General features: G+C 40.4%; 1 protein-coding gene across 3 annotated transcripts in view; it reads left to right on the forward strand.

Moving 5' to 3' along the window:
- FAF2 (Fas associated factor family member 2) overlaps positions 1 to 16886 on the forward strand; it is a 64246-nt gene extending 47360 nt beyond the window's left edge. For 2 of the 3 annotated variants that reach the window (XM_020910315.2, XM_020910314.2), the window contains exons 5-11: positions 35 to 173; positions 1756 to 1841; positions 1941 to 2032; positions 3635 to 3812; positions 4780 to 4951; positions 5567 to 5710; positions 13697 to 16886. In XM_020910315.2, coding sequence (XP_020765974.1) covers positions 35 to 173; positions 1756 to 1841; positions 1941 to 2032; positions 3635 to 3812; positions 4780 to 4951; positions 5567 to 5710; positions 13697 to 13879 — 994 coding nt within the window. In that variant the 3' untranslated portion in view covers positions 13880 to 16886. The remainder of the gene's footprint in view (positions 1 to 34; positions 174 to 1755; positions 1842 to 1940; positions 2033 to 3634; positions 3813 to 4779; positions 4952 to 5566; positions 5711 to 13696) is intronic. The other variant, XR_011486812.1, reaches the window with a different exon arrangement.
- The last annotated feature ends 940 nt before the right edge of the window (positions 16887 to 17826 follow it).

Raw genomic sequence — 17826 nt, forward strand, 5'->3', positions numbered from 1 at the left:
CCGATTCATGTGATATTTATTCCTTCCTCCCCAGGTTTGCTCTTCGTTTTATACGGCCTGACCCTCGCAGCCGGGTCACTGATCCCGTTGGGGACATTGTTTCATTTATGCACTCTTTTGAAGAGAAATATGGGAGGGCACACCCTGTCTTCTACCTGGGAACGTACAGCCAGGTCAGTGCCACAAACCATATAGATGCCAATTTATTGATATGGTTCTGTCCTCAAAGGAAAGCATAGGCCAGCACAGATCACTACTCAAAAACTTTAAATGACTTTTTATTACACACACACACATGCCCTTTAGCTGGGCCCCCTTTGATCTAATCCCAACCTCCTTTTGAGGTCTTTCCCACATAACTTGTTTGCCTGTACCATAGGTTCCAGCTAAACAGTCCCCTTAACACACTCTGTAACATCCCACCTCTGTGCCTTTCTTTTACTTTACTGTTTCCTTTGTCTGGAATGCCTTCCTCACATTTTTTTAACTGAAATCTTGCCCATCCTTCAGCTCATGTCTCTCCCCTCTTGTACCTCTCCTGATTGCTGCATTCTACCCTGCCTGCTTACAGACTAAAGTAGTCTTTTGTACTTTCATAGTGGTTTTTTTTTTTATGTTATAGCAATTTCAGTCTTCCTTATTTTATTTTACAGATGTTTGTGTTCATGTCTTATCTCCTATACAGACTATAAGCTCCTTATAGGCAAAGCCTAAGTCTTCTTGGATCCCTCACAGAACTGAATGAGGCCATAGACCATAGACTCAAGACAGCACATCTCATTTAACCCAAGCAACACACACCTTTGACTGTTATCTCTCAGGGGGCGAAAATTAGTAGGAGTTCTATGGGTGTTGGGCATACCCCTACTTTACCAGAAAAAAATGTAGAAGTAGCACTGTGGGCTTCTTCTAAGGGTGGTTCTATTCTGCAGCCTCCAGGATTCCTGAATCTATCTGGAAAAGGAGAAAAATGCTAACTCTTGCTTCCTGTGTGATTCTCCCACATCTGTTTTTTCTCACTGGCTGCTCCCACCCCACTCAGTAAGCCTTAAGCACCGGCTATATGCCACACGTTGTGCTCAATGCTAGAGATACAGTCGTGAATGAGATGGGTCCTCTCATACACCCTCTTTGCTGTGATCCTGAGGGTAGACCCCTATTGGTCATTCAGGAAATCTTAATTGAATTGTAATATGTGCAGGATTCTACAAATGCAAAAGCACACACAGGAATCTTGGGCACTTGCCTTGTTTTTGAAGATCTTTTAAAACTCATGCTTTTTAAAATGCCTTTGGGCCCCTCATTTTCTCATCCCTGTTTGGCATGTGGCCAGGGATCAGGCTTATCTTCACAGTATTTATTATGCAGTAGCTGTAAAGTGGCAAAATTCTCATCTCCCTTTTCAGGTCAGATTCTCCTGTTTTTATCTTCCTTTAGACTGTGGGAACAGCTGACTTTTCTATGGTTGCATGGGGCTTTTTTCTGTCAGCCTGCTTATTCTCACTTGCCTAATACAATTTAAATCCTAACAACACTAAAAACCTTTTCATTGAAGCTTATTAGCATATGGACTTTCTATTGGGAGAGGAATGCCAAGGGTGTGAAGATAGAAGTCCAGGAGTTTTTTCTTGCTTATCTTCTTTCCTTATTTCTTCTTTTGTTCTAAATACATAGCTGTATCCATTAGGAGCCATATCCTAATTAAAAGTTTGAGGCACAGTATCATCATAATTAGTGATCTTCTGTTTCTCACAGGCACTTAATGATGCTAAACGGGAGCTTCGCTTTCTTTTGGTTTATCTTCATGGAGATGATCACCAGGACTCTGATGAATTCTGTCGGTAAGTGGATTGTTTTTTTCTCTCCCTCTTTTCTGATCTTAGCTGCTGATGGTTGTGGTAAGCAAGTTCTTCTCATGTCATTTTCATCCCTCTCCACAGCAACACACTCTGCGCACCTGAAGTTATTTCACTGATAAACACCAGGATGCTCTTCTGGGCGTGCTCCACAAACAAACCTGAGGGATACAGGGGTGAGTTGTGGTTTTTTTCTTCCCTTATTGAAATTGTTAGAATATCTTTCAAATAATCTGGACGGACATAACATTTAACACATGACCATTCTGTGGCCAACCAATCCTCTCAGCAGTCATAAGAGGTGGGGGTTGTATTACCTCCACTGTATAGTTTAGGCATTTCAGCTGCTGGCCCAGGATCATACAGTTAGCAAGTTTTGGAGCACGCTCAGGTCTGTCAGACTCTAACCCACTTATTACAGTTAACCATTGCCAGCACCTGTTTTATTTTTTAAAATACCCAGTCCTAGCCAGCAACTTGCCTTTAATCTTAGTGGGCTTTTTACCAAAGAGTTTATTCTTGTCATTAGCAATTTTACCGGAGCTTCTTGCACAGTGAGATAGTTGTTTGAGTACGTTGAGTGCCCATAGGGCTTCAGAAAGCTCAGATCTTTACTGACTGTAACTAACTTTTAACTGGAGGTAAATATCTTTAGAAGTCAGTGTAAGATACACCAGCTTCTGTGGTAGCTCAGTCGGTAAAGAATATGCCTGAAGTGCAGGAGACCCAGGTTTGATCCCTGGGTTGGGAAGATCCCCTGGATAAGGAAGTGGCAACCCACTCTAGTATTCTTGCCTGGAGAATCCCATGGACAGAGGAGCTTGGCAGGCTGCAGTCCATGAGGTCACAAGAATTGGACACAACTTAGCAACTAAACCACCATAAGATATAAAGGCATCTAGTGAAGGAAAACATAGTTTACTTTGCAGCTACTTCTGTTCAGCAACTTTTGAGTATATTGGCATACAGGTTCTGTGCTAAATCCTGAGAACCAAAGATGCAGGAGATGGTTTGTCTGCATCCTGGAATCCAAATTGTTGTTCCTCATTGGTTTTTAAACAGCTGATAAGTCCCTGCATATTTGCCATTCTAATATGGCTTTGGAGCAGTGATAGAAGGAGACTAAGGATATTTTCAGTAGAAGCTTAAAATCTCTTCTTTCAAATCATAAGGTAAAACTGTTATGGTAAAATCTTAGTTATTTGAAGGACTAACTTTCTAAGCTTCTTCAGAATAGAAAAGCTAGCCCTTTTTTTATTGGGTAGCATGTATGGGACATAGGAAAAGGGGATAAGGAAGGGATTGGATAAAAGGAACAAAAGATAGGGAAGATGATGGTTGAGATCATCACCAGTAACAGAAAACTGGAGAGTTGCAGCCTTGACCTCTTTAGGCTTGACCCCAACAAACACAAAGGAAGATTATTATAATAAGCAGTAGCCAGAGTCCTTTGTATATCCTTTTTGCTCTGTCAAATAGACATTGTCCTTGAACTCTGCAGCCTGCTCTAGCATCATCATGACAGCCACACCCCACCAGAAAAGCCTGTCCTATTGGACATAGGGACACGAATATATAACAACAACAACAACAACAACAACAACAAAAAGATTGAGAAACTAGGAGAGGAAAAAAGGTAGGCAGGGAATAAATGACACCTCCATTGTTTCCCAGTTGAGACTAAAGCAGTTATCTCTTGCTTGTTGTGTGAACTCTAAGAATTAATCTCTTTCATCCCTAAGTCCTGCCCTTGATCTTTTGGATCTTCTTTCTGTCAGTCTCTCAGGCTTTAAGAGAAAACACCTATCCATTCCTGGCCATGATTATGTTGAAGGATCGGAGGATGACTGTGGTAGGACGTCTAGAAGGCCTCATTCAGCCTGATGACCTCATTAACCAGCTGACATTTATCATGGATGCAAATCAGACTTACCTGGTGTCCGAACGCCTAGAGAGGTACAGGGGAGTTCCTCTCTGGAACTGAGAGACCAGCTGCAGACATGGGTGCCTTACCTGGGGCTTCACAAATCCTGACTTCTTCTCTGTGTTAGGCAACTTCAAAAGCCTTGTGCATTTAATGTTAAAATATTCGTATATTGATACTTTGACCTAAATAACTCCATCAGATCATTTGTCCTTGGAGATGTCATTCAAAATAAAGATAAGACTCTGTGCTCAGGATTATAAATAGTGTCATTTAAAATAGCTGAACATGATATAAAGAACTTAAATATAAAAACTGAGGAATGGTTATAACTCCTCACCTCATCGTATAAGTAATATACAGGAATTAATGTAGAAAATTCAGGAAACACAGAAAAGCACAAAGAAGAAATTTTAAATAATTCATAATCCTACCACCACTTTAACATTCTGGGATATTTTCTTTTAATTTTACAGACACAGACACATAACATTCTACATACATACCCAATTTTCCAGAGAGAAAAATATCCCAAAATGTTAGTGTTTTCTTTTTGATTAGTAGAACTCTGAATAAGGTGTTTCTGTATTTTTCAAATCTGCTAAAATATGTGTGTGATTTTTTCATTTTATAAAAGCAACATATACAAAAATGCAGTTACCCAAGAAGGTATTTACCTATAAAATATGATATTGATGATCATTTGATGGCAATAATACTGAGTTACTTCTGTTAAGATTGGGGAGAAAGGATAGTTTTACATGAAAAATTGAAGAGAGATGGAAAAGCTCGCTGTTTCTTTTTCTGCCAAATTAAATTAAGACAAGAAACAGTGCATTTAGATTCTGCATGCCTTCTTTGTACTCTATCATGGTAGTGTGAAATAGTCATTTGCCGAGATTGTCAACCTTTTTAACCCCCTAAAAAATTTCAGTTTCAAGGAAACACAGGGTTTTGTGAGATTTATCTTTTCCTTTTGTGCTTTTGATCTGTCCACAGGGAAGAACGAAACCAGACCCAGGTGCTGAGACAACAACAGGATGAGGCCTACCTGGCCTCTCTCAGAGCTGACCAGGAGAAAGAGAGAAAGAAGCGAGAGGAGCGAGAACGGAAGAGGCGGAAGGAGGAAGAGGTGCAACAGCAGAAGCTGGCAGAAGAGAGGCGGCGGCGGGTGAGGAGCCTGTCTCTGCTTCTGGTGACTCCCAGACTGGTCTTTTCTTAAGTGTGAAAGGAAAAAAGTAGATGATAGGATTGTGAATGATTTAAATTCTCCGTGCCAGTTTAATATTTATTACATTTTTCACAAAAAGTATTTTTAAAAAGTTTATTAAAACAAATATAAGAGTAAGTATAAAAAAAAAGAGTAAGTATAAAGGTTATGTAAAACAGCTCTGTTCCATGAAAAGGAAGCATAAACAGATAGTAAACAGTTCAATATGCTAATTCACAGCAGTAGTGTTTAAACATTCAAGTACCAATGTTAGCTCATCTGACATTTAATTCATGATCTTGTTTCATCATTGCATATTGCTGCTTGATTATAGCCAGTGTCTTTTAGTCATTCCCTTTTTTCTAACAGTTGCATACCTTAACATAGTCAATAAATAATACATGTGATGCAGTGGTGTGTAATCAAATAAATATAATTTGAAGTAAATGTTTCTGACTCTTGCCAAGAAGTTTTTTCCTGATACTTCCCAGTAAACCTACATGATATGATTGTATTTCTTGTTTCCTTGTTCCCTAGTTGGAACCATAGTCTTACCTTTGCTTTGTGTCTCTACAGAATTTACAAGAGGAGAAGGAAAGGAAGTTGGAGTGTCTGCCCCCAGAGCCTTCCCCTGATGACCCTGAAAGTGTCAAAATCATTTTCAAATTACCCAATGATTCTCGAGTAGAGAGACGATTCCACTTTTCACAGTCTCTAACAGTAAGGACTGCCTCAATTGTGTGAAGTGTTAAAGTCTGGGCTATAGATCTGAAAGCTTTTAAGGACTCTCAAGAATGTTGTTGATTTATCTGCTGCTCTAATGGACAGAGGAAGAGGGTGGAAGTGAAGAGGGCACTGAATTATTGTAGGTTCCTTCAGGTCTAGCTGCCAACACAGAGCAGTTATTAAGATTTCATTATGTCATGTTTGAGCTCTGCCAAGAAGAAAAGATAGCTTACCAAGAAGTTCCATAGAAGACTCAGGTGTTGGAGGTGGGAGGCTCTCCTTTGCTGCTCAGCTTTCATTGGTTTCAGAATCCCATCAGCACCCCTGGTTGTTTAGAAAAGGCTCTATCCCCATGGCCCTGGAAGGGCTGGAATTACACAACTGAATATAAGTGCATGTGCAGCTTTCATGCAGTGTCACTCTTTCTTTCTTCTCAGGTTAACCCATAAGCCCCACGTAGTAGGGCTACACTGTATAGCTGGTGTCCATAGGTAAATAGTATTTGTCATTCCATAGGGATGTAGTTAAAAACAGAGACAGAGTCTTACAGAATGAGCAGCAAATTCTCATTGTTCCATTGTTAATAGATGTCTCTCCTTGGTCAGTTTACTTAATCTCTACGCCTCAGTTTCTTCATCTGTAAAATAAGTGTAATGGTCACTCTATAATAGGATAATTAGGATTAAGTTTGTATGTAAAGTACTCAACATTGTGCCTGGCTCATAGTAAATATTCAAATGCTATTTTTGATATTTGTTATCAGAAGGAATTATGTTTAGTGTTGGCATGTTGCCTTTCCAAATTTACAACCATACTAGATCTGCCATTTCCCTGATCACTTGAAATAATCAGGAGTAAACTGCATAATTGAACTCCTGTGGAGGCTCAGTGGTAAAGAATCCACCTGCCAATGAAGAAGACTTGGGTTCAATGTCTAGGTCAGAAAGATCCCTTGGAGCAGGAAATGGCAACACACCACAGTATTCTTCTTGGGGAATCCCATGGACAGAGAAGCCTGACGGGCTACAGTCCATGGGGTCGAAAAAGAGTCGGACACGACTTAGTGACTAAAAACAACAAACCGCATAATAGAAATGTGGCTGCTCTGTGGTTAGGTGAGGCTGGGTGGCACTTTGATTACTTCTTCCTATTTCATTGGAGAACATTGAGCAAGTTACAGAATCTCTTACAGGGCCTCAGATATATCGCAAATGTAAAATGGAAATACGACTTGCCCTCTGATAACATTAAACTGAAAGTATTTTAGGCCCTGTGCTGGGTACCCTGTGAGTTATGCAGGTGAGTAAAGTGTGGTTCTGAAATTCACAGAGCTTACTGACTACTAAGAATGTTAAGATGATTCAAAGAGCTAATTCACAGTAAAACATTGTGAGGCATCCTGGTGAAATAAATAGCTTCTCCATTTTATTTATCTCTCATTTACACACTGATTTATATGGAGGAAGGTACTCGTCATCCCTAACTTTGGATATTTTATCTGGGAATAACATGAATGAGCCTCACACAGGACCTACCATGTTGTAGATGGTTACATGTTCATTCCCTTCCCTTGATGTGTCTCCTAACTGCTGTTTTGTGTGTAGGTTTTAGCTTGCCACCATCTTGACTAACAGTTTCCCTGTAGTATGCCCACGCTCTTCTGGAGCTTTTACTCCCCAAACTCTCATTACATACATGAAAAGCCTAACCAAAATTTCCTCTCCTCAGAGTTTTAGAGGAAAATCTATTAGAATTGTGGAATAGAATAGACTTTTAGTCAAAGGGTAATCAGCCCATTTGTTAATAAATATTTAATCCTTGTAAGCCTTTAAAAAGATTCACACTAAAAGTTATTTTAAAAAATAAAAACTAAGATGGAGAAATGAGGACAGGGCTCAGAGATAGGAAAGAAGTGTGACGAGGTGTAGTGGCCCTGTTGGCTTTTCATTTAGCATTCATAGTGTTAATGGCATGTAGCTGAAGAATGAGTTAGTTTTTTAGTGCTCTTACAGACTGTGATCTTCCTGTGAGTTCTACCCTTTATACATACTCTGAATGAGTGAATGTTACATGAAATGCACTGTTTGCGCATGATGCTCAACTGTTGACAGTGATGAAATGCTAGGATTAAAAAAAGGATAAAATGTACAAGAGTCTCCAGCTTCCGTGAGTGGGCAAAGTGGCACCTGACTTTCTCCTAACTTAGCCAAGAACTCATTTTTTTATCCATTATGAACCAAAGGGGACCACTGGAGTCACTTCATGTGTTTCTTGATAGTATTAGGGCATTGCCAGTGATAAAGAATGTCAGTGTTGTATTAGTGTTGAGTATTATCAAGCAGTGATTGAAAAAAGGAGCAAGATAATTTTGCCCTTTTGTAAAACCCTTACTGGGTTCATACCAAGAATATTTGGTGCAAGTCTAACTGATGCATCTCAAGAAAAGTAAAGGAGAATGAATGTTAATGGAAATTGCAAAGACAGAAGGGAACTGAAAATTATTAAGGTTGATGTACCAAAATATGAGAAGTTTGTAAAATCATGAATGGATTAGGTAAGAGGAAAATGAACTTACTCTTTAAATGGATTTGTAGCTATAGCCCCTTAAAAATTCTAAAGAGGTAAGTTTAAGTTAAGACAAATGCAGGAAGGACTGCTTCACCAAAAGGGAATACACTTATATGAGAGGTGGAATAAAAAGGAAATAGAAATAGATTCCCTCAAAAAAGTAAGGGTAACTTGAATAGTGTGTTCCTGATCTTTGTGAGGGACCTGAATGCAGTGTCGTTCATATCACATCCCTTAGAGTCTTGTTAGAAAATGAGCATGTGGGACTTCCCTGGTCTTCCAGTGCATGGACATATGTTCAGTCCCTGGTCTCAGAAGATCCCACACTCCAAGGAGCAACTAAGCCCATGCACCACCACTGCTGAGCCCTCACGTGCTGCAATGAAAAGTTCCTATGTGCTACAGTGAAGATGCTGCATGCCACCCGTAAGACTGGACACCGCCAAATAAATACTTGTTTAAAAAACTTTAAAAAAAGGGGACTTACCTGGTGGTCCAGTGGTTAAGACTTCAGGCTCCCAACACGGGGGGCTTAGTTCCATCCCTGGTCCAGGAAGTGGATGCTTCAACTGAAAGTTTGCATGCCTCAACTAAGAGTTCACGTTCCACAGCTAAGGATTCCACATGCCACAACTAAGACCCAGCGCAGTCAAATAAATATGTTTTATTTTATTTATTTTTTTTTAATTTTATTTTTTTTTCCATTTATTTTTATTAGTTGGAGGCTAATTACTTTACATCATTGCAGTGGTTTTTGTCATACATTGAAATGAATTAGCCATGGATTTACATGTATTCCCCATCCCGGTCCCCCCTCCCACCTCCCTCTCCACCCAATCCCTCTGGGTCTTCCCAGTGCACCAGGCCCGAGCACTTGTCTCATGCACCCAACCTGGGCTGGTGATCTGTTTCACCTTAGATAATATACATGTTTCGATGCTGTTCTCTTGAAACATCCCACCCTCGCCTTCTCCCAGAGTCCACAAGTCTGTTCTATACATCTGAGTCTCTTTTTCTGTTTTGCATATAGGGTTATCGTTACCATCTTTCTAAATTCCATATATATGTGTTAGTATACTGTAATGGTCTTTATCTTTCTGGCTGACTTCGCTCTGTATAATGGGCTCCAGTATCATCCATCTCATTAGAACTGATTCAATGGCTGAGTAATATTCCATGGTGTATATGTACCACAGCTTCCTCATCCATTCGTCTGCTGATGGGCATCTAGGTTGCTTCCATGTCCTGGCTATTATAAACAGTGCTGCGATGAACATTGGGGTGCACGTGTCTCTTTCAGATCTGGTTTCCTCGGTGTGTTTGCCCAGAAGTGGGATTGCTGGGTCATATGGCAGTTCTATTTCCAGCTTTTTAAGAAATCTCCACACTGTTTTCCATAGTGGCTGTACTAATTTGCATTCCCACCAACAGTATAAGAGGGTTCCCTTTTCTCCACACCCTCTCCAGCATTTATTGCTTGTAGACTTTTGGATAGCAGCCATTCTGACTGGCATGTAGTGGTACCTCATTGTGGTTTTGATTTGCATTTCTCTGATAATGAGTGATGCTGAGCATCTTTTCATGTTTGTTAGCCATCTGTATGTCTTCCTTGGAGAAATGTCTGTTGAGTTCTTTGGCCCATTTTTTGATTGGGTCATTTATTTTTCTGGAGTTGAGCTGGAGGAGTTGCTTGTATATTTTTGAGATTAATCCTTTGTCTGTTGCTTCGTTTGCAATTATTTTCTCCCAATCTGAGGGCTGTCTTTTCACCTTGCTTATAGTTTCCTTTGTTGTGCAAAAGCTTTTAAGTTTCATTAGGTCCCATTTAAACTTATTTTTGCTTTTATTTCTAAAATTCTGGGATGTGGCTCATAGAGGATCCTGCTGTGATTTATGTCGGAGAGTGTTTTGCCTATGTTCTCCTCTAGGAGTTTTATAGTTTCTGGTCTTACATTTAGATCTTTAATCCATTTTTAGTTTATTTTTGTGTATGGTGTTAGAAAGTGTTCTAGTTTCATTCTTTTACAGGTGGTTGACCAGTTTTCCCAGCACCACTTGTTAAAGAGGTTGTCTTTTTTCCATTGATTATCCTTGCCTCTTTTGTCGAAGATAAGGTGACCATAGGTTCGTGGATTTATCTATGGGCTTTCTATTCTGTTCCATTGATCTATATTTCTGTCTTTGTGCCAGTACCATACTGTCTTGATGACTGTGGCTTTGTAGTATAGTCTGAAGTCAGGCAGATTTATTCCTCCAGTTCCATTCTTCTTTCTCAGGATTACTTTGGCTATTTGAGGTTTTTTGTATTTCCATACAAATTGTGAAATTATTTGTTCTAGTTCTGTGAAAAATACCGTTGGTAGTTTGATAGGGATTGCATTGAATCTATAGATTGCTTTGGGTAGTATAGCCATTTTGACAATATTGATTCTTCCAATCCATGAACACGGTATATTTCTCCATCTGTTTGTGTCCTCTTTGATTTCTTTCATCAGTGTTTTATAGTTTTCTATGTATAGGTCTTTTGTTTCTTTAGGTAGATATACTCCTAAGTATTTTATTCTTTTTGTTGCAATGGTGAATGGTATTGTTTCCTTAATTTCTCTTTCTGTTTTCTCATTGTTAGTGTATAGGAATGCAAGAGATTTCTGTGTGTTAATTTTATATCCTGCAACTTTACTATATTCGTTGATTAGCTCTAGTAATTTTCTGGTAGAGTCTTTAGGGTTTTCTATGTAGAGGATCATGTCATCTGCAAACAGAGAGAGTTTCACTTCTTCTTTTCCTATCTGGATTCCTTTTACTTCTTTTTCTGCCCTGATTGCTGTGGCCAAAACTTCCAAAACTATGTTGAATAGTAGTGGTGAGAGTGGGCACCCTTGTCTTGTTCCTGGTTTCAGGGGAAATGCTTTCAATTTTTCACCATTGAGGGTGATGCTTGCTGTGGGTTTGTCATATATAGGTTTTATTATGTTGAGGTATGTTCCTTCTATTCTTGCTTTCTGGAGAGTTTTAATCATAAATGGATGTTGAATTTTGTCAAAGGCTTCTTCTGCATCTATTGAGATAATCATATGGTTTTTATCTTTCAATTTGTTAATTTCTTTTAAAAAGAAACGGAATATGAGATGAAGAGGACCATAGATGAGCCAGGGTGTGTGTTCTTAATGGGTGGAGTTAAGAGAGAGGGGAAAATAAAAGTTTACCTGTATCTTATCAGAGCCAGACCATAGTTAAGAGGGCTTTCTCAGAGGAGTGGTCCACATGGAGGGTGCTGGTCCCATTCTCGATCAAGTTAAGGAGGTATCCACTTGTGAGAAGTCAGAGCCCAGGTGGCCTGGGAACAGAGTAGATAGTAAAGCCAGAACCAGGTAATTAAGCAGGGTGTACATTTGGAAAGAAGAATCAATTCTTAGCATTCAGCATATATAGAGGGAAATAAAGATACAGATGTGTATATGTATGTACACATTGCCTAGCTTTCTCCACAGAGAGTGCTTAGAACATCAGCACCCCAGTAGCAGTGAACATACTTATAGTACCTGGATTGTGGTTTTTATTTTCTTATTTTTTTTTTCCTTTGGCCACATCATGCATCATGTAAGGTCTTAGTTCCCTGAGCAGGGATTGAACCTGTGCTCCTTGCAATGGAAACATGGAATCCTAACCACTGGTCCACCAAGAAATTCCCTAGGTCATGGTTTTTAAATGCCATTGTCCATTAGGAAGAACCAGAGAATGTCCCTGGTGGCCTAGAGGTAAAGAATCCACCTGCCAGTGCAGGGGACATGGGTTCAATCCCTGGTTCAGGACGATACCGCATGCTGCAGAGCAGCTAAGCCCATGTGTTGTGCCATAACTACGGAGCCTGAGTGCTGCAGCTGCCAAAGCCCACGGGCCTAGAGCCTGTGCTCCGCAAGAGAAGCCCGTGCACTCCAAGGAAGAGGAGCCTCCATTAGCCACAACAAGGGAAAGCCCGCATGCAGCATTGAAGACCCAGTGCAGCCAAAAATTAAAAAAAATTTTTTAAAGAATAATCAGGGCTCCTTGGAGAAATGGCTGATTGCAGGGCTGGGATGGAAAATACAAGATTCACCTATAACACCTTGTGCCACAAAGCAAGGAATTATTCAGAGAACATTGGAGACATGAAAAAATACACAGAAGCCAGCTTCACAGGACTTCTCAGACTCCATCAGAAACAGTTTGAACTCTATAACCTACTGAATAAAATAAGAAAGCATGGCTCTATGTTAATAAATTGAAGAAAATTTGAGGAGCAGAATGTCTCTGGAGTTTCAAAGTATTTCCCCACGAAATATTCCTTAGTTACAATGGAGAAAAGACTAAGAGTGAAGAGGCCTGGCAGGTCCCACCTTAATCAAGTGATTATAGTGGACATCATAGGAAATAGAGCAAATTGAAATTATACTCCACCTGAATAGGATGCATTGAGTAGGTCACATCATCATTTCTATAATACTCCTGCCAAAGATGCATAACTGGAATTAATCATGAATAAGCTTCAGATAAATAAATTGAGAGGCAAAATAACTGACCAGTAACCTTTAGTAGTGTCAGGGTCATGAAAGTTAAGGAAATCCTGAACATTTGTTCCAGGCTAAAGGAATAGACAGGAGATGTGACAGCTACTAAATGCAACACACAATTCTAAACTGGATGCTTTTGCTCTAAAAGGCAACTGCCAGTACTTGAATGGGGCCTGAATGAAAATTTAATGTACATTATTATAGTAATAATATGTCAGTTTCCTGATTTTGCGGGTTTTGTATTATGAAGGTAATTGCCCTGTTTATAAAATAACACAAGTATTCTGGGATGATGGGACATTCAGTTGGTAGCTCACTTTCAGTGGGTTCAAAGAAAAAATTCTATACCTGTGCTTCCAGCTTTTCTGTAACTCTTGACTATTTCTAAGTAAAAAATGTTTAGGGCTTCCCTGGTGGCTCCGCAGTAAAGAACCCACCTGCCTATTGAAAAGGCGTGGGTTCAGTCCCTGGGTCAGAAAGACCCTGGAGAAAGGAAATGGCAACCCACTCCAGTATTCTTGTCTGGGAATACCATGCACAGGGGAGCCTGGCGGGCAACAGTCCATGGGGTCGCAAAGACTAGGACTTCGCAACTCAACAACAGCAAGGTTTGTTGCTTATATCAGACCAGTTTTCAAAAAAGAGATGTATCGATTCATAGCAGGACTGGGTAACAAATCTCTTAAAAGAGCTTCCCTACATGTTTGCTCTGTGAAATGGATGGATTTTGAAATGAAATTTCAGTGTAATGTGGTAATTTTGTATCTCCAAGTCATCCTGGAGAGAGCTGAGGTGTATTTGATTTCATAGTTTCTGTGTGTGTGTGTTTTCTCACTGCCCTTTTTCTCTGTGACCTCTGCAGGTAATCCACGACTTCTTATTCTCCTTGAAAGAAAGCCCTGAAAAGTTTCAGATTGAAGCCAATTTTCCCCGAAGGGTGCTGCCCTGCCTCCCTTCAGAGGAGTGGCCCAACCCCCCAACGCTGCAGGAGGCCGGACTCAGCCACACAGAAGTTCTCTTTGTTCAGGACCTAACAGACGAATGACACTTTTTCTTCCTCTTCTCTCCCACCCCAATCCCCAAAAGAAATGGAAAAAAAAAAAACAAAAAAATAAGAGAGATTCATATTATTATTATTATTATAATACAATATTTTTTTTAAAGACTGCTGCATCCTAAGGAAGGATCAGAAACCATGCTGCCTGCAAGAGTCACCACCTGTGTGCGCACGCGAGGTTAGCGATGAACGTTCCGCTGGCAAGCCCACCCTCCCTACTGCCTCTGCACCATACACCTTCCAGTGAGAGGAGACTCTTCACCTCCAACCCAGCCATTCTCCCAACTGGGGAAGGGACATTCCCACTCGATCTCATGCATTCTTGCTTTTATAGAAAATAAAAGTGAAAACCTTCATCAAACAGCTACTGCAGCATCTCCTGAGGACTTGCTTCTCCCACCTCCAGAGAAGAGAGGGAAGAGAAGGCACAGAGCAGAGAGATGTTCCTTCAACTTCCTACGATTTATGAATAATTTTAAATTTTTTTCTGTTGCTTTGTAATGACCAAAGGAATGAGGCTGACATAGGTGTATTTGTTTTCCTTAACATTATTTGATAAAGACCAGTTTTTAAACCCATGAATTCTTGCCCTGGGCTCCTTGGCCCACAAGAGTGTAATAAAGGTGCCCTGGGCTGGTTTGTACTTATTTCTGCCATTGTCCCTCTCACGTTCCCAGAGAGGTTCTTTTTGGTCCAACTCTTGCGGTCCTTTCTTGCCACCTGTGTTCCCCACTTGGGGCAATAGGAGGAAGTCTGGGTTTGTAGCCCTGCAAAGGTTGTGTGTGTACCAATACACCCATATATGTGGTATGAACTCCATGTAGTTTACCTATACATAAGACTGCAGCTTTTCCTTGGAATCTGGATCAGGTGGTCATTATGGGGACTGAACCAAAGGATGGCAGTTCATTCCTGTTCTGACATGTGCATGTTCTTTCTGCCCAGCCCTGAGCCTTCCTGAATTGCCAAGCTTGGTGCCTTTCCAAAGGACTAACAGGGCCTGTGATGCAACCAACAGAACCATGTGAGAGGACCCTGCCCGTCTCCGTAGGAATGTGGTGGTAGTGGTGGTTTAAGGATTGGAAGAATCATAGGCCTGAAGGAAGCCAAGACAGAACTCAGCCTGTGTAAATTGTCGGAGGGCACATTTCAGTTTTTGATGTAGCCACCTGCTGTGGCTACATTTTGTTCTCTCTCTCTATTGCTGTTGAAGTAGTAGGGGTTTTTAGCCTCTGGATGTCTTGTCTGTGGTTGAGTTTATGGTAGTGGGTACATGGGTCAGGCCGTGTATTAGCAAGAGCTGACAAGTATTCCAAAGTGTTCTGTGGTAGACTGGTGTAGCCAACGCTGCAACCTACTGAGTTACCACAGTTCCTAGCTTGTGGTGAGGCCAGGGGCTCATACCGAGGTCAAGCACAACTTGCTCGATTTGCAGTCCCCAGAGGCTTTCTCCCGCTTAGCTAAAACCTGAGGGCCATCCTTTTAGTTACACTGACATGGCTGCTATTTTCTGCTGCCCACAGTGGTTGGGGTAAACACCAAGGGCCAGTGGGGAGCCCCATAGGTATCGCCTGAGGACCTTGAGAATTTTGCAGTGGCCTTGGCACAAGTGTCTACAACACCATCTCCAGGAAAATGTAATCCTGCTCCTGGCTTCAGTTATTCTTCCACTTTGTTTCCTGCTATCCCATGACCAGATGAGTGGGAAATCGCTGGCTGTTGTCATAAAATGTTATCTGAAGTGAATACCAGGATAAACTGTATTCGCCACTCCACCTTATGTGAGAAGTCTGCTTCCTGCTGACAAGCACGCAAAGAGGAATTTTTTCAGTTAACTCAGAACCAATCTACCTGCCTAGAATTTGCATTTCCCTGGCAGGACCTTTGCCAGGCTGGGTGTACCAAGTATCTTGCCCACACCTCTGGGAAGTTGTACTTTTTTTTGCTTAATAATTCAATCTGCATCTTATTCTACAATGTGCACTTTATGCCTTTTGCTAACCTGTCCAGTGAAGGAGGTCCAGTGCCAGAGTATTAAAGTCTACTTGTGTCAGTACAACTCTCAGGATGGCCTGTCAATTTGCTTTGTTTTGCTTTTGTCTTTTTTTTTTTTTTTTTTTAGTGCTGCTTTACTCAGAGCAGTTCCTGTCCTCTTGCTGATGTAGACTGCCACTCATCCCACTCGTTTCCTCCATGAAAGATGCACGTTTTGTCAATGCTGGTACAATCTGTATGTTACTCCCAAGGACCTCTGGGAACTTGATGGGGGACCTTCAAGCAAGAAAACAGAAACTGGTGATCCACAAGCATTTGCTCTTATTTCCAAATCGCCTGATTATTTCAGCTGTTTTCAAATGCCAAGTCATCAGCTAAACAAAAACATTTGTTTCCAGTTTTGTTCTGTACTCCCAAGACTGAAGTTGTATATTCAGCTGAATTTCCATAGGAAGTGACCAAGCAAAGATACTCAATTGGAGTCAGTTGAATTTCTGCAGCCTCAAGTTTTTTCTCCACGCCTGTAGAATTTCCACTTCTTTCTCGTTGCTTTCACTATAATGTTTGGATAAAAAATGGCCAATGGAGAATACTTCTTTAAAAAAGAAAAACAAACTATGAACAAGCTAAAAGGAACCTAGAATCTTCAACTGAACAGTCATTATGAAAATTGCAAATGGTGCCAAGGCCAAGGAAAAAGTTACAGAAAATGACTGTGGGAAGGAGTGATAACCCCCAGAACGCAAAGTTAGGGGAGTATTAATTTGGTGCTTGAACAAGGAGCTCCACTTTATAACTGGTTTTGTTTCTTTTTTTTTTTTAAGGACTTTCGAGAGACGCAGCAACAAGAAATCCATCCACAAAGGATGCAGTGCCCCAACTTGTACTGCACCTGAATAAGTTACGTGATAATTTACTGAGGAAATCTAGTGTACTTTAAATTTTTTTCATAAAAGTTTACATTGTATTGTAGGTTAACATTAAATGTTTTATAACAAAATTTTCATACCAAGTTGTGGGTCTTTCTCTCTGGGGGAGATGTGGTAGATGTGGTTCTGTCTGGAGGCAAGGTTGGAAAACATCAGGGGAGGGAATATTGCCAAGAAGTAAGAGAGTCAAAAAGAAGCAGGGAGTTAAAATAGACCTATGATGTGTTCTTGTGAAAATGGAAGCTCAGGCAGTGAATAGAAAGCTGGCGGATCTGTGTTCAGATTGTGGTCTGTCATTTGTCAGTCTTGTTAACCTCAGTGTCTCAGGTCCCATGAGCTTTAGTTTTACCCAAATGTAAATAAAGTTAATACCATCTGCCTCAGGATGGGCTTGCAGATGAAATCAAATAAATGGAGGGGGAAAGAAACTATATATATATATATATATATATATATATGAAGCATCTGACACAGGTGTTGTCGTTTGTTGCTTTCCTCTGAGGAAGTGTATTTTGAAGGTATATTTTCTGGCATTAATAACAATCAGTTTCTTAAGGAATGTCATTTCTCCTGCCTGCACAGGCCCATGTTCTTGCAAATGAGTGGCTGGAGAAGAGTCACTTTGGATCTAACAGGTTTCTTGACTTTTAGAACTACCCTCCTAGTCTATTTTTGCTCTTATTTTTATTTCTGAGGAAATTTAAGCCTCATTTCTTCACCTCTTTCCTACTATCTGTCCTGGGCAAAGAACTCATCTGTAAGTTTTTGTCACCTGCAGAGTCTGCCCTGTTGCTTACCCAAAGACACATATATGTATTTTTTTAACCCACATCTTAAGTGCAAACTAAAATGTCTTCTCAGTCTACTAAGTCTGCAATAATAGTTTATTCACCTTAGGTCAGAATCCCCTAAAAATGAAAACTTTACAGTTGATTGTTCACAAGATTTGCTTGATTGCTGACATACAGGATTTGTTTATTAATAGTCAAGGAAAATGCAGACTCTGATGCC

This window comes from Odocoileus virginianus, chromosome 3, assembly GCF_023699985.2.
Source record: "Odocoileus virginianus isolate 20LAN1187 ecotype Illinois chromosome 3, Ovbor_1.2, whole genome shotgun sequence".
NCBI lineage: Eukaryota > Metazoa > Chordata > Mammalia > Artiodactyla > Cervidae > Odocoileus > Odocoileus virginianus.